Source organism: Canis aureus, chromosome 16 (genome assembly GCF_053574225.1).
Source record: "Canis aureus isolate CA01 chromosome 16, VMU_Caureus_v.1.0, whole genome shotgun sequence".
NCBI lineage: Eukaryota > Metazoa > Chordata > Mammalia > Carnivora > Canidae > Canis > Canis aureus.
The window spans coordinates 41,544,364-41,556,401 of record NC_135626.1 but is presented as its reverse complement, the minus strand read 5'-3'; the positions used below and the strand labels follow the sequence as shown (position 1 = coordinate 41,556,401).

The 12,038-nt window shown below is 46.8% G+C and overlaps 1 protein-coding gene across 2 annotated transcripts in view; it reads right to left on the bottom strand.

Annotated features, from left to right (window-relative positions):
• Positions 1-3,276: 3,276 nt before the first annotated feature.
• DHX8 (DEAH-box helicase 8) overlaps positions 3,277-12,038 on the bottom strand; it is a 32,325-nt gene continuing 23,563 nt past the window's right edge. Inside the window, exons 18-24 of one of the 2 annotated variants that reach the window (XM_077853407.1) lie at positions 9,679-9,834; positions 6,635-6,772; positions 6,236-6,361; positions 5,709-5,837; positions 5,347-5,543; positions 4,731-4,910; positions 3,277-3,981 (exon numbers count right to left, since the gene is read on the bottom strand). In XM_077853407.1, the coding sequence (XP_077709533.1) occupies positions 3,762-3,981; positions 4,731-4,910; positions 5,347-5,543; positions 5,709-5,837; positions 6,236-6,361; positions 6,635-6,772; positions 9,679-9,834 (1,146 nt within the window). In that variant the 3' untranslated portion in view covers positions 3,277-3,761. The remainder of the gene's footprint in view (positions 3,982-4,730; positions 4,911-5,346; positions 5,544-5,708; positions 5,838-6,235; positions 6,362-6,634; positions 6,773-9,678; positions 9,835-12,038) is intronic. The other variant, XM_077853409.1, reaches the window with a different exon arrangement.

The window sequence follows — 12,038 nt, the reverse complement described above, 5'->3', positions numbered from 1 at the left end:
GTTGTTCTGTGTCCTTTTTACTACCATGGGAGAAGGACCCGGAGGTTCAGAAAGAGCTTTGGCCTTGGGACAGATGACCAGGGTTGGGGTCTGGCCCTGACACTTCCCAGATGGATCTGGGAAGCCAGTTAACTTAACCTTGGACTTTTCCTCTGAAAAATGGGTTCAGTGATACCTGTTCTTTCCCCCTCTGGTGCTCCCAGGCCACTGGCTACTGAGCTTTGAGGCCCTCTGAGGCTCCCTCAGGCAGAGTTTGGCCTGTGGTTTCTGTGCTGCTGTTCCCACGACTGAGCTACCTAGGTCTACACCCCAACTGTGTGTCCTACCCTCCCCCTTTTAAGACTTTATTTATTCATTCATGAGAGACAGAGAGGAACAGACACAGGCAGAGGGAGAAGCAGGATCCTTGCAGGGAGCCCACGTGGGACTCGATCCCATGTCTCCAGGATCACACCCTGGGCTGAAGGCGGCCGCTAAACCGCTGAGCCACCTGGGCTGCCCTCCTGCCCCCCCTTCTGCTGGGACTCCAGGATTCTGTTTTTGCTGAAACTGGGAACAAGTGTTTATAATGGAGATGGTCTGGAGAATGGGGGGGAGAAGGCACCCGGGCAAGGGGGTGCAGGGAGAGGCTGGAGCAAGCCCTGTGTTCTGCCAATGAAGAAAGAGGACACTGGATCTTCAGGGAAAGGGGAGTAGAAAAACATGTGCTGCTTCCCCAGATTTAAATGCTGGGGCCCTTCTCTGTGGATGAGTGGGAAAGGCAAGGTTGAGAAAGCAGTTAACACCTAGGGAGACAATAGACCTGACAAGGGATTCAGGTGTGAGGGGCAGGATGGAAGGCTCCGGTGAAAATGCACTCCACTTAACAGAACCGCAGCCCTGCGGAGGCTGCGCTGGCCCAGCCCTCATGAAGACTTAACCAGCTTGGATCCCTAGCGACCTAGCCTTCAAAGGAAGGGATGCCTGTCAACCACTACCCACAAATAAAAGGCAACATTGTTTTCTTAGAAACTGAAAACATCAACCTACTTTTAAAATTCAGAGCAAGGAACAAGTACATTTTAAAATGCAAGTTTTCAAAAATATACATGTTTTTTAAAAATACATAAATTTTTTAAATACGTAATTTAATTCCACATTAAAGCCAGGCTATCTCAGTGGGAAGCTGGAGAAGTCAGTGGAAACCCTGAGGTCCTGAGTCTTGCATAAAGGGGTGACAGAGATTTGGATGAGAAGCAGTATCCACAGCTTGAGACATATGACCTCTACCCTCTCAAGTGTTTAACACGCCACTCCTCACAGCTTTGTTCAAATCCTTAACCTTGGAGGGCCACTACTGGGAGGAGGCAGTCAAGCTCCAGGCTGGATGAAGGTGAACCCTGGACCGAGAAGCCTGACGCAGCTGGAGAGTTTACACAAGCCCTGCTGGGATGGTTCCCCCACATACACAAGCACACTCAGCACATGTACAGGGGCAGGAAACTCCTGAGCGAGGCTCCTGCAGGGCTGTGGTGAGTGGCCTAGAAGATTCCAGCTCTCTGCAGGAGATCCACATCCTCTCCTAGGCTGTCACTCAATCTCGGGGAAATATTGTTTCAAGGAAGAGAAACAAGGGCCCCATTGTGTGGGAGCAGCAGGCAAGTCCTCCTTCCCAATCTAGGCCTTTTCTCCCTCTGAGCAGGCTCAATAATGCTGCCCACATGCTGTTTCCTGATGGACAGTCTCAAGGTCAGACCCTAGCCATACTGACAGCGCAGAGAAGTGACCCCAGCTCATGGGGTAGATGTTCAAGGAACACCCATAGAGCTAGTGTCCTTTTTTCTGCTCAATCCACCAAAGATGACTAGGCCTGCTCTCTCTCACTCTTCTCAACCTCAGCTCAAATCCCAAACCTCTCCACCCCACTGCCTTAACAACCTCCTACGGGCCGATGCCTCCAGGGCTGGTCACTCAGCTGGGGCAGGTGGCTGCCAAGCCTTGAGTTTGTCCCTGAAGTGGAGACTGGGGAGCTGTGTGCCCAGCCTCTGCTTTACTTTGGGTTTCCTTTGTAGGCCCCTGCCTCTCTCTCCTGATAAGGCCTTAAAAGGTAAACACACAAAGATCCCCTGCCCATAATTACTGGCCTGGCTTCCTGAGGAACACTTGAACAAATCAGCCCATGGAAGGGGCAGGGACCTCAGTCAGCAGATGTCCTGGCCTTTATTCCTCTGGGCTGGATCCTCTGAACTGTCTTTAGGGTGGTCAGTTTGCTGCCCAAAGACCGCCTACATTCTATTACATCCTAGAATGTCCTAGAATCTTTTAGCATCTGGTGTACCATTCCATAGTTCTAGTATTTATATCATTCCAGAACTTACTAGAGTTGGGATGAAAAAGGCAGTGGAGGCCATTATATCTGATGTGCCCAATCCCCCAGGGGCTTCTCTAGAAGCTCCACACCCAGACCCACTTTCCAGAGGCTTCACAACCTGGCCGGGCAGCATGTGTCTGGTGTTCTTTTGAGTTGAGCACTTCCTGAGGAACTGTGAGAGGGCCACTGGGAGGTGGCTATTCTCCAACCATATGCTATGAGAAACTCACTTGGCAATAGCAGCACCAACTGGCTGAGAGGGGTTCCATAGGTTTTCCGTTTGTGGTGGGGGACAAGAGGCTTTGACCATAAAAACCCTCTGGTGGCCCAGCAGTTTAGGGCCGCCTTAAGCTGAGGGCGTGATCCTGGAGACCCAGGATCCAGTCCCACGTCAGGCTCCATGCAGGGAGCCTGCTTCTCCCTCTGCCTGTGTTTGTGCCACTCTCTCAGTGTGTCTGTCATGAATAAATAAGTAAAATCTTAAAAAAAACAAAACAAAACCCTCTGTGGATGCCCATTGAAGACCTGGGGGCGGGGGTGGGAGGAATAAAAACAAAAGCTGTGATGACCCTTGCATGTTTCAAAAGGAAAAAGGGGCATGCTACACACTGTGTGGCATGCAGAGGAGGGAGCTAGGGAAAGCGTTCTGTATTCAATATGCTGCATCTGTTACCACTCAAGTGCCCAGACAGGGGCAGTGGATGTGGTTAATCATGGGGCCATGCGGCAGAGCTGGGCTCACGCGGGTGTCAACAGATAGGACTGCAGGCCTGGTCTATGCGTCACCCCCGAAACCAAAGAGCCCCAGAGCTCTGATTACAGGGGACTCTCTACCATGTGCACCAAAGCCACCAATTTCCCCACCCACCCTGAGCCCAGGCCAATATCCTAACCTTTCAGTTAGAAGAAACAGCCACAGAAAACCATTTATGTTTCCATAGGAAAATAAATATTTCTAGGAGGTTAAACAAAAGCACAGGGGCTGGACAGGGGCAGGAGGTGGGGCCAACTGTCAATGAGCTTCATGGTTCCCTTCTCCAGAGTCCCAGCTAGGGCATCAGGCCCTCACTACATCTGGGTTCAGATGCTCACGACTCTTCCCGTCCTAGGGCTACATGAGTTGTCCGTCTCGTGGAGACAATGCCCTGTACTCCCACACTAGCTGTGAGCCCCAGCTGGCCACAGTGTCTTGATGGGGTCAGAGCTGCGGGTTCTGGTCAAACCAGGCGTAAATCCCTGTTTCTATTTTACCACCAGGGAAGAAGTTAAGAGGCAAGTTTAGAAAATGGCCAGTGAAGATATTTAGTCACTGGACAGCTGTATCCCCAGGACCAGCTTTTCCTTGCTAAGAGTTGAGTCCAGGCCCTAGGCCACCACTGCAGGAGAGAGGCAGGCAGATAAGTCTCGCCTCTCAGCGCCGTCGGAAGGCCCGGGATATTCTCCAAGCGTTGGGCTCCTCGTACCGGTTGTACAAGGGTTCTAGACGCTGCTGCTTCTTCTGCTTGCTTAGCTTGGTCGGGTCGGAGACCTTGAAGAAGGCTGGAGCAAACTCCACAAGCCACCTGGGGTCAATAGTGGTGACCTCACGCATGTACTCCTTCGTCGTCAGCACCAGCTCATGGTACACTACCCTAGGTGGGGGACAGAGATAAGGCTCAAGCCACCTGTGCAGGCCTCACTTCACAGTCCCCATGGTCCCTGGCGGGCCGCAGGAACTTGCATTTTACCCCCTTACCTCCCCTGTGTGACCATTCAGGAGGCTGCAGTCTCTGTTCATGAGCCACACTCCCATACTGAGGAGTATGCACACCTCTAACTATAAGAAAGCTGTCAGGATGTATTCTAGTCCTTGCTCTAACTAGTCTTGGTTCTAACTAGTTAAGTAACATGAAGCCAGTAACACCTCTGGATCTGGGTTTCCTGCTCTGTGGACTGGGAGGGTGGTTTTTAAGGCTGTCTCCACAGAATTCTGGGGCTCTGAAAGAAGAGCTTTGGGGCCTGCCAAAGGCACTGGGGAAGGCCAACCAGCAAGGCTCTGCATCTCCAACCCCTCCTAGTATGACAACACTGTGTGGTTTTAGATCAGTTTGGTGTTACGGTGTGTAAGATTGCAATTTTTTTTTAAGTGCTACTTAAAAAAAACTCATTTAAACCATCTCACTAGACGATCTCTAAGATCTTCCTTGGCTCCCAACCCTAGGACTTTATTTCTATCAAATGGGCCTGATACTGTGCCTACTTCAGGCTTCTGTTGCTCTAGAAACGGAAGCAATGTTGGAGGAAAGTGCTGGGCTGGGCAAAGACCCAAATGCTAAGGCCCAGGAGAGTTACAGGTTCTTTCTGTACACGACTGCCCCCAGACCTCAATCGGCCCACCTACCATTCGGGCTGTCTGTTGAAAAGAGCACTGGAAGGGTGAATGTAGACCACCTGCTGGTCGATCAGTGTCCGGTAGCCCTCCTGTGGGTCTTTCTTGGCAGCGTTTCGGAAGAATCCACTGCAGATGGCCTTCTGCACTCGCACTGTGGACTTGCCACAGGAGACCACATCCAGCTTGTGTCTAACAGATTGAGAGAGGATAAATATATGAGACACCTCTGCATTCAGAGGTTCTATCTTCCAGAATGATGGTACCCCACACCCCCACTTCAGGTCCCCAGAGACTGACTGGGGTTCCCCTCTCCCAGCCCTAAATGTACCACAGGGGCAGCTCCATCGCAGGCAGGATGGATGCAGGAAGAGCCAGAGATTTTATTCAATTCAACCTGTAATGTTCCAGATGCTTATAAACAAAGCAGTTTTCTATTATTAATAAGTAAACTTCTTAGAAACTTTCTGAAGTGACTCTCAGCTCCACCCTTGCCTGGGGAGAGCTATAACAAAGACGGAAAAGGCTTATGTGAGAAGCCTATAACCTCTCAGGTACACCAAAAGAGGAACAGACAGGATAGTCAGGCAGACTCAACTCAAACATGGGGCCAGTCACCAGACATTACCTGTCCATTATGCCTAACATCTGCTTGCGAATATCCTGGGCCCGGCGCAGGGAGCGCGCCTGGATGAAGTTCTCATAGCACCATGGGTTGGAGAATTTGTTGTTCTTCCAGGAGTTGTACACGGCCAGCAGGGTGAGGTGGTCCCCTTCGGTCTGGTGGAATTTGGCTTTCTTCTGATCTGCGAGGGCTTGTTTATCCTGCCAAGAGGTGGGACAGGATCACTCTCTGTCCAGTGGCTCCTAAGTGACAGCCTAGCAGTTCCGGGGAGTCCCAACTGGCCCTGTCGAGTGGTTATGCAGTGGCAAGAGGCTGATTCTACCAACTTTGCCACGCCTGTACCTGAACAAGTCTGAACTCCTTACCTTGGGCCTATAGAAGACATTCTGCACTGACAGCATGGACACGATGGTCAGCATCTCCTCACTGCAGCCCAGGTGCACGGACATGATCAGCATCTTGCACAGCATTGGCTCCAGGGGAAATTCTGCCATCTAGAGGGAGAAGAGGAGACTACAGCTGCTGCCCTCAGAAGACCCATCTGTATGCCAGTGACAGACACTGAGCAGAGTGGGTAACACACTACAGGACGGTTCACCTGAGCGCAACAACGTGAGCGCCGGTCTCTATCACAAGAATGTTGTCTTTTATTTTCCCAAATCAACCTCAACAAAATGTATGTGACCAAGAACGTTAACTACTCCAGGAGTGGATGAGAATTTTGCAGACATCTTTTAAAATTAAGGCTAGACTCAATAATACATCCTGAAATAAAACTGACTATGGATAAAATCTGTTTTCCTAATAAAGTAGTAATAGTTTTAAGCGACAGTGGAAAACCCAGTTTAAAAACAGGCATCTAGGATCCCTGGGTGGCGCAGCGGTTTAGTACCTGCCTTTGGCCCAGGGCACGATCCTGGAGACCCGGGATCGAATCCCACGTCGGGCTCCCTGCATGGAGCCTGCTTCTCCCTCTGCCTATGTCTCTGCCTCTCTCTCTTTCACTCTCTCTCTGTGACTATCATGAATAAATAAATAAAATCTTTAAAAAAAATAAAATAAAATAAAAACAGGCATCTAAAAAAAAAAAACAGGCATCTAAAAATAAATAAATAAATAATAAATAAATAAATAAATAAATAAATAAATAAATATAAAACAGGCATCTAGAATTCTACTCAAAGTAGAGTAGGCCCCTACTGAGGGCCTCAGAGTTTAATTGTGCACAGAACAAAGAGAATGGAAGGCTAGCCAGGGACTAAAAAAACAGGAAATTCAGTCTGGCTCCTACCCTGCGGCCCAGACGAGTGAGCAGGCCCTCATCGTCCAAGGCCCCCAGCGTATAGAGCTGCTCCATGGCTGTGATCAAGGTTTCCATTGGTGGGGCATCCATGAAGTCAAAGGACAGCAGGTCATTGATGCCCATGGCCTAGAACAGAAGGAAAGAAAGCATGTGATTGGACAGTCAGCCCTGCTAGTGTTAACATGGAGGGAGTGTACCTGTCCATTTCTTTCCTGTTTCTTCTATTACAAGGAGGAAGTCATCAACAAGATTAGCAGTCATCTCCAGGGCTGAGTCACACAAAACTCAGACTGGTAGAAAGCATATACTCTCTCAGGAAACTTTAAAAATGTTGCCTTCAAAGTAAATACAGATACAATTCAACAACAAAAAGATGACAATTTAAAAATGGGCAAATGGGCACCTGGCTGGCTTAGTTGGAAGACCTCGCAACTTCTGACCTCAAGGTTGAGTTCTAGCCCCACGTTGGGTATAGAGATTACTTAAATAAATAAATCAGGGATCCCTGGGTGGCGCAGCGGTTTGGCGCCTGCCTTTGGCCCGGGGCGCAATCCTGGAGACCCGGGATCGAATCCCACATCGGGCTCCCGGTGCATGGAGCCTGCTTCTCCCTCTGCCTGTGTCTTTGCCTCTCTGTCTCTCTCTGTGTGACTATCATGAATAAATAAATAAAATCTTTAAAAAAAATCAAATCAAATCAATCAATCAATCAATAAATCATTAAAAAAATACACAACGGGGATCCCTGGGTGGCTCAGTGGTTTGGCGCCTGCCTTTAGCCCATGGCGCGATCCTGGAGTCCCGGGATGGAGTCCCGCGGAGGGCTCCTGGCATGGAGCCTGCTTCTCCCTCTGCCTGTGTCTCTGCCTCTCTCTCTCTCTCTCTCTCTCTCTCTCTCTCATGAATAAACAAATAAATCTTTAAAAAAAAAACAACATAAATACAAGTAAACAAAAATGGGCAAAGGACATTAAGAGGCATTTCTCCCAATAAGTTATAAAAATGGCCAAAAAGCACATGAAAATATACTCAACGGAACTGGTAATCAGGGAAATGCAAGTCAAAAGCACAAGATTATAGCCTACCCACTAGGATGGCTATAATAGGGAAAGGAACAGAACAAGGGTTGGCCAGGATGTGGAGAAACAGGGACCTTTATGCAATGTCAGTGGCAATGTTAAATGGTGACTTCTTGTTAAGTTAAACATACATCACCATATGACCCAACAATTCCAACTTCTAGATATGCCCAAGAGAACTGAAAAGAAGGACACAGATACTTGTACGCTAATTTTCATAGCAGCATTATTCACAAAAGCCAAAAAACAGAAACCACCCAAATATCCATCAACAGATGAAGGGATAGACAAAATGCAGTATATGCACACCAGGAGTATTATTCACCCTTAAAAAGGAATGAAATTCTAACACATGCTATATAACACAATGAACTATGAAAACACGATGCTGGGCAAAATAGGCCAGACACAAAAGGACAAACACTGCATGATTCCATTGGTATGGAAATCAAGCTCAGAGAGACCAGAAAGTGGAATAATGGTCATGGGGGCTGGGGTGGTGGTGGTGGAGAGAAAGGATGGTGCCATGTAATGAGTTTCTCTATGGAATGATGACAAAGTTCCAGAAATAGATGGTGGTGATGGCTGCACAATATTGGGAAAATACTTATTGCTGCTGAACTGTACATCTTAAAAAGGTTACAAGAATAATAGGTTGTGTCTTTTACCATATTTTTTAAAAAGGACAACATACCAGCTTGTCCTATCTCTTGCACACATAATTTCTACCTTGCATTGAGGAAGTGCCTCATATTGCATCATGTGGCAGGGATAGGAAGATGACTAAGACATAGCCTGGCTCCCAGAGAGTTCACAATGGTGAGATACACAAAACACCAGTAACACCGTGCAGGCTGTATGCCGGGCAAAGAGTTGGCATTCGATATTCGATAGCCAATGTGTTGGCTAATTTGATGAATTGAAGAAACAAATGAGTGATGCACTATCCAAGCATGTTTAAGGGGGATGTGGTAGGACTTAAGCCTTCTGTTTCTTTTCCCTAAAGTGATTGTGACTATAAACACAGCAGGTGTCCAATAAATGCTTATTGTGTGAATAATAACTACAAGGAATTATGTTAGCAATCAGCGAGCACTGTGCCAAGGGCCTTTACCTGTATTATCTCATTTATTTTCAAAATAGATACTATTAATAGCCCACTTCTAGAAAGGAGAATATAGAAAAGCCGGTTGAGCAGATAAATTTGCCAAGGACATAGAGCTCAGAGCAAAACTTTGAGCCACAGATGCCTCTCTGTTCTCACTCCAGAGACTAAAGCAGGATTTTTTTTCTGAAGCTCTGTGTTAGCCTCTCTTACAGAGAATGAATAATAAATTACAACAGAGCACTCTGCACCAGCAGAGTGAGAGTGCCAGGGCCCCAGGGCAGCATCAGTGTCAGGGGGTGGGGATGCCATCAGCTGGGAAATTATTCATGCAGCTCCCCCTGCCAAAAGAGAATGAGGGTCCTCACTGGGGACCTAGAGAGGAAGAGCAATGATTCAGAATGAAAACCCAGCCCCCTGAGGGTCAGTCTGAAACCTGTACTGATAGTTCCCTTGCAACGTTTTTTGGATTGGGGGTTTCGCTTCCATTCTAAAAGAGAATTGGATCAGGGTTGAAGGAAGTGTGACTGCCTGTCCACGGTTTGGCATGAATTAGATTTTTCTAATATCCTTTTAGAAAATGCCCCTAACCAAAATCTTTTATAACCAAATATCCTGCTGGTTATTATGGTCAGAAAAAAAACGTGTGCTCACAGTAGACATGCCAACTTAGCCCTAGCCCCGCAGCAGAGAGGCTGTTATCACAGCCATTTGCATTCCATTCAAAGGGACTAGTTCCACGAGGTTACTAAAATATTTAACAAGGTTCATAAAACCGATACTCCTTTACTATGGACATACGATTAAACTGTTCCACCAGCCCATCCTAACAAGACAGTGATCTCTACCTTGAGCGAGAGCACCGTGCTCGCCAGGTTGGTCCTCTGGATTTCCGGCACATTGGTGGTCAGCATTTCATCTCGGTAGGCACGTTCAGTGTACAGCCTGTAACACTTCCCTGGGCCCGTCCGCCCAGCTCTGCCAGCTCGTTGCTTTGCCTGAGCCTGGAGGGGAGGGCATATAAAAGTAACATATCTGTTGAACATTGCATAACAGCTTTACCAGATTTAGGAAATCTGCTAAAAGGGGGGCGCTTAGCAGCTGGCAGAACCCGAAATGGGGTTTATTTCACTTCCTTTAGGACCATTTCCAAGACTATCAAGGCTCTTATCATCCCCTCTCTAAAAGTCGGCATTTCAGGAAAGTTTGTTCAAGTGAGGCAGATACAAGCAATGTGAATGGAAGAAACACTGAAAGATCGCAGAAATACACATTTAAAAATAGTGTGGCACAATATACGAGAAAAAGCGTAACACAATATGAGAAATGGGCAGCCCAGGTGGCTCAGCGGTTTAGCGCCACCTTCAGCCAGGGCCTGACCCTAGAGACCTGGGATCCAGTCCCATGTCGGGCTCCCTGCAGGGAGCCTGCTTCTCCCTCTGCCTGTGTCTCTGCCTCTCTCTCTCTCTCATGAATAAATAAATAAAATCTTAAAAAAGAAGAAAAAAATGAGAAACACCATCCCCACAGTTGGGATAAAAAATGTAAGTGAACCCAAGAAATGTAGTGTTGATCCTACCAGTGATGACTCTGCAGCTCTTTTGTGTGTTTTTAAGGAGGCTCCACTTACTCCAGGGCCCAGCATGGAGACTAAAGTGGAACATGAACTCAAGACCCTGAGATCAAGACCTAATCCGAGGCCAGAGTCGGACTGAGCCATCCAGGCGCCCCTCCCAAATCAGCTTCGGAACTCTCAATAACAGAAGAAAATGTTCATGTACATAGGTGAAAAAGCAAGATACAGAACAATACTAATTTTGTAAACAAAACAAAAAAACTACCAGAAGGAAAAACTGGGAACAAAAAGCGCTAAAACTGTGACTAACTCTCATGGTAGGCTTGTGGATCAGTTCTATTTACTTTTATCAAATATCTGGTGTTGAACATGTATTATACCTTAATAATCAAGAAAATTAAATGTTTAAACAAAAAAAATGCACAAAACTGCACACTTAGCAAGACTACTAGACTTGCTAACAAGAAAGAAACAAACAAAAGATGGGCAAGAAAAGCATCAAAATGAGAAAGTGGTGGCAATAGAATTATGAGCAATTTAAATTTTTTTCTTCTTTATCCCCAAAATAATATACTTCTCTACACTACGTAGGGGAGAGGGACGCTAATTTTTCAAGTGTTTCTTTCTTTCTTTTTTTTTAAAGATTTTATTTATTTATTCATGAGAGAGACAGAGAGAAGAGAGGCAGAGGGAGAAGCAGGCTCCCCGATGTGGGACTCGATCCCAGGTCTCCAGGATCACGCCCTGGGCCGAAGGCGGCGCTAAACCGCTGAGCCACCCAGGGATGAATAAATTTCTTTCTTAAATTATTTATTTAAGTAATCTCTACACCCAAGGTGGAGCTCAAACTCATGACCCTGAGATCATGAGTCGTACCCTCTTCCAACAAACCAGGAAGCGCTCTGAATTAGTTAAATACAACTAACTTTTAAATTAAAAAAAAAAAAAAATACATGTAGTTTAGCCATAGATTGCTAGGAAACCATGAATGGCAATCTGAAGACGGCCATTTGCTGACAAAACCATCTGTCTTACAAATCAGGATTTTACAAATTCCTCTTCCAGTCCCAAACCAAAGGAGAGAGTATCAAAGGTCACTAACCACATTAAGGCAGGCAGCAATCACATATAGCATTCTACAGACATCTCTCTCCAAATCAGGGAGAACAAATGTAGCTTATTTCTCAATCACTGAAAGTGGCAAGCACCACCCCAAGAAATGGTACAGAGCACACAGGCAGGGGCCAGACTGCCCAGCTTCAAATCCTGGCTCCACCAGCTGTGTAGCCTTAGGCAGGTCTCTTAACCTCTCTGTGCCTCATTCTCATCTGTGAAAACAGCAACATCTACTACCACTAAGAATGAATGAGAGAATGCAAATGAGTTCATGTATGTGCAAGTACCTAGGACTGGCATTTAGTAAGCACTCTGCAAATGGTAGCTGGTATCTCTTAAGGCCCAAAATGACAACAGCCTTATGATTTTTATGGATTATGAAAATCACACATCCCTCTTATAAAATATTAAGATAATATGTAAAAGCCAAAGAAAATAATGCACTTCGCCCCTCAGCATAATAACCAGCAGCTCCACCGACAAGTAACCCCAACTACCATGCCGACTACACTTTCT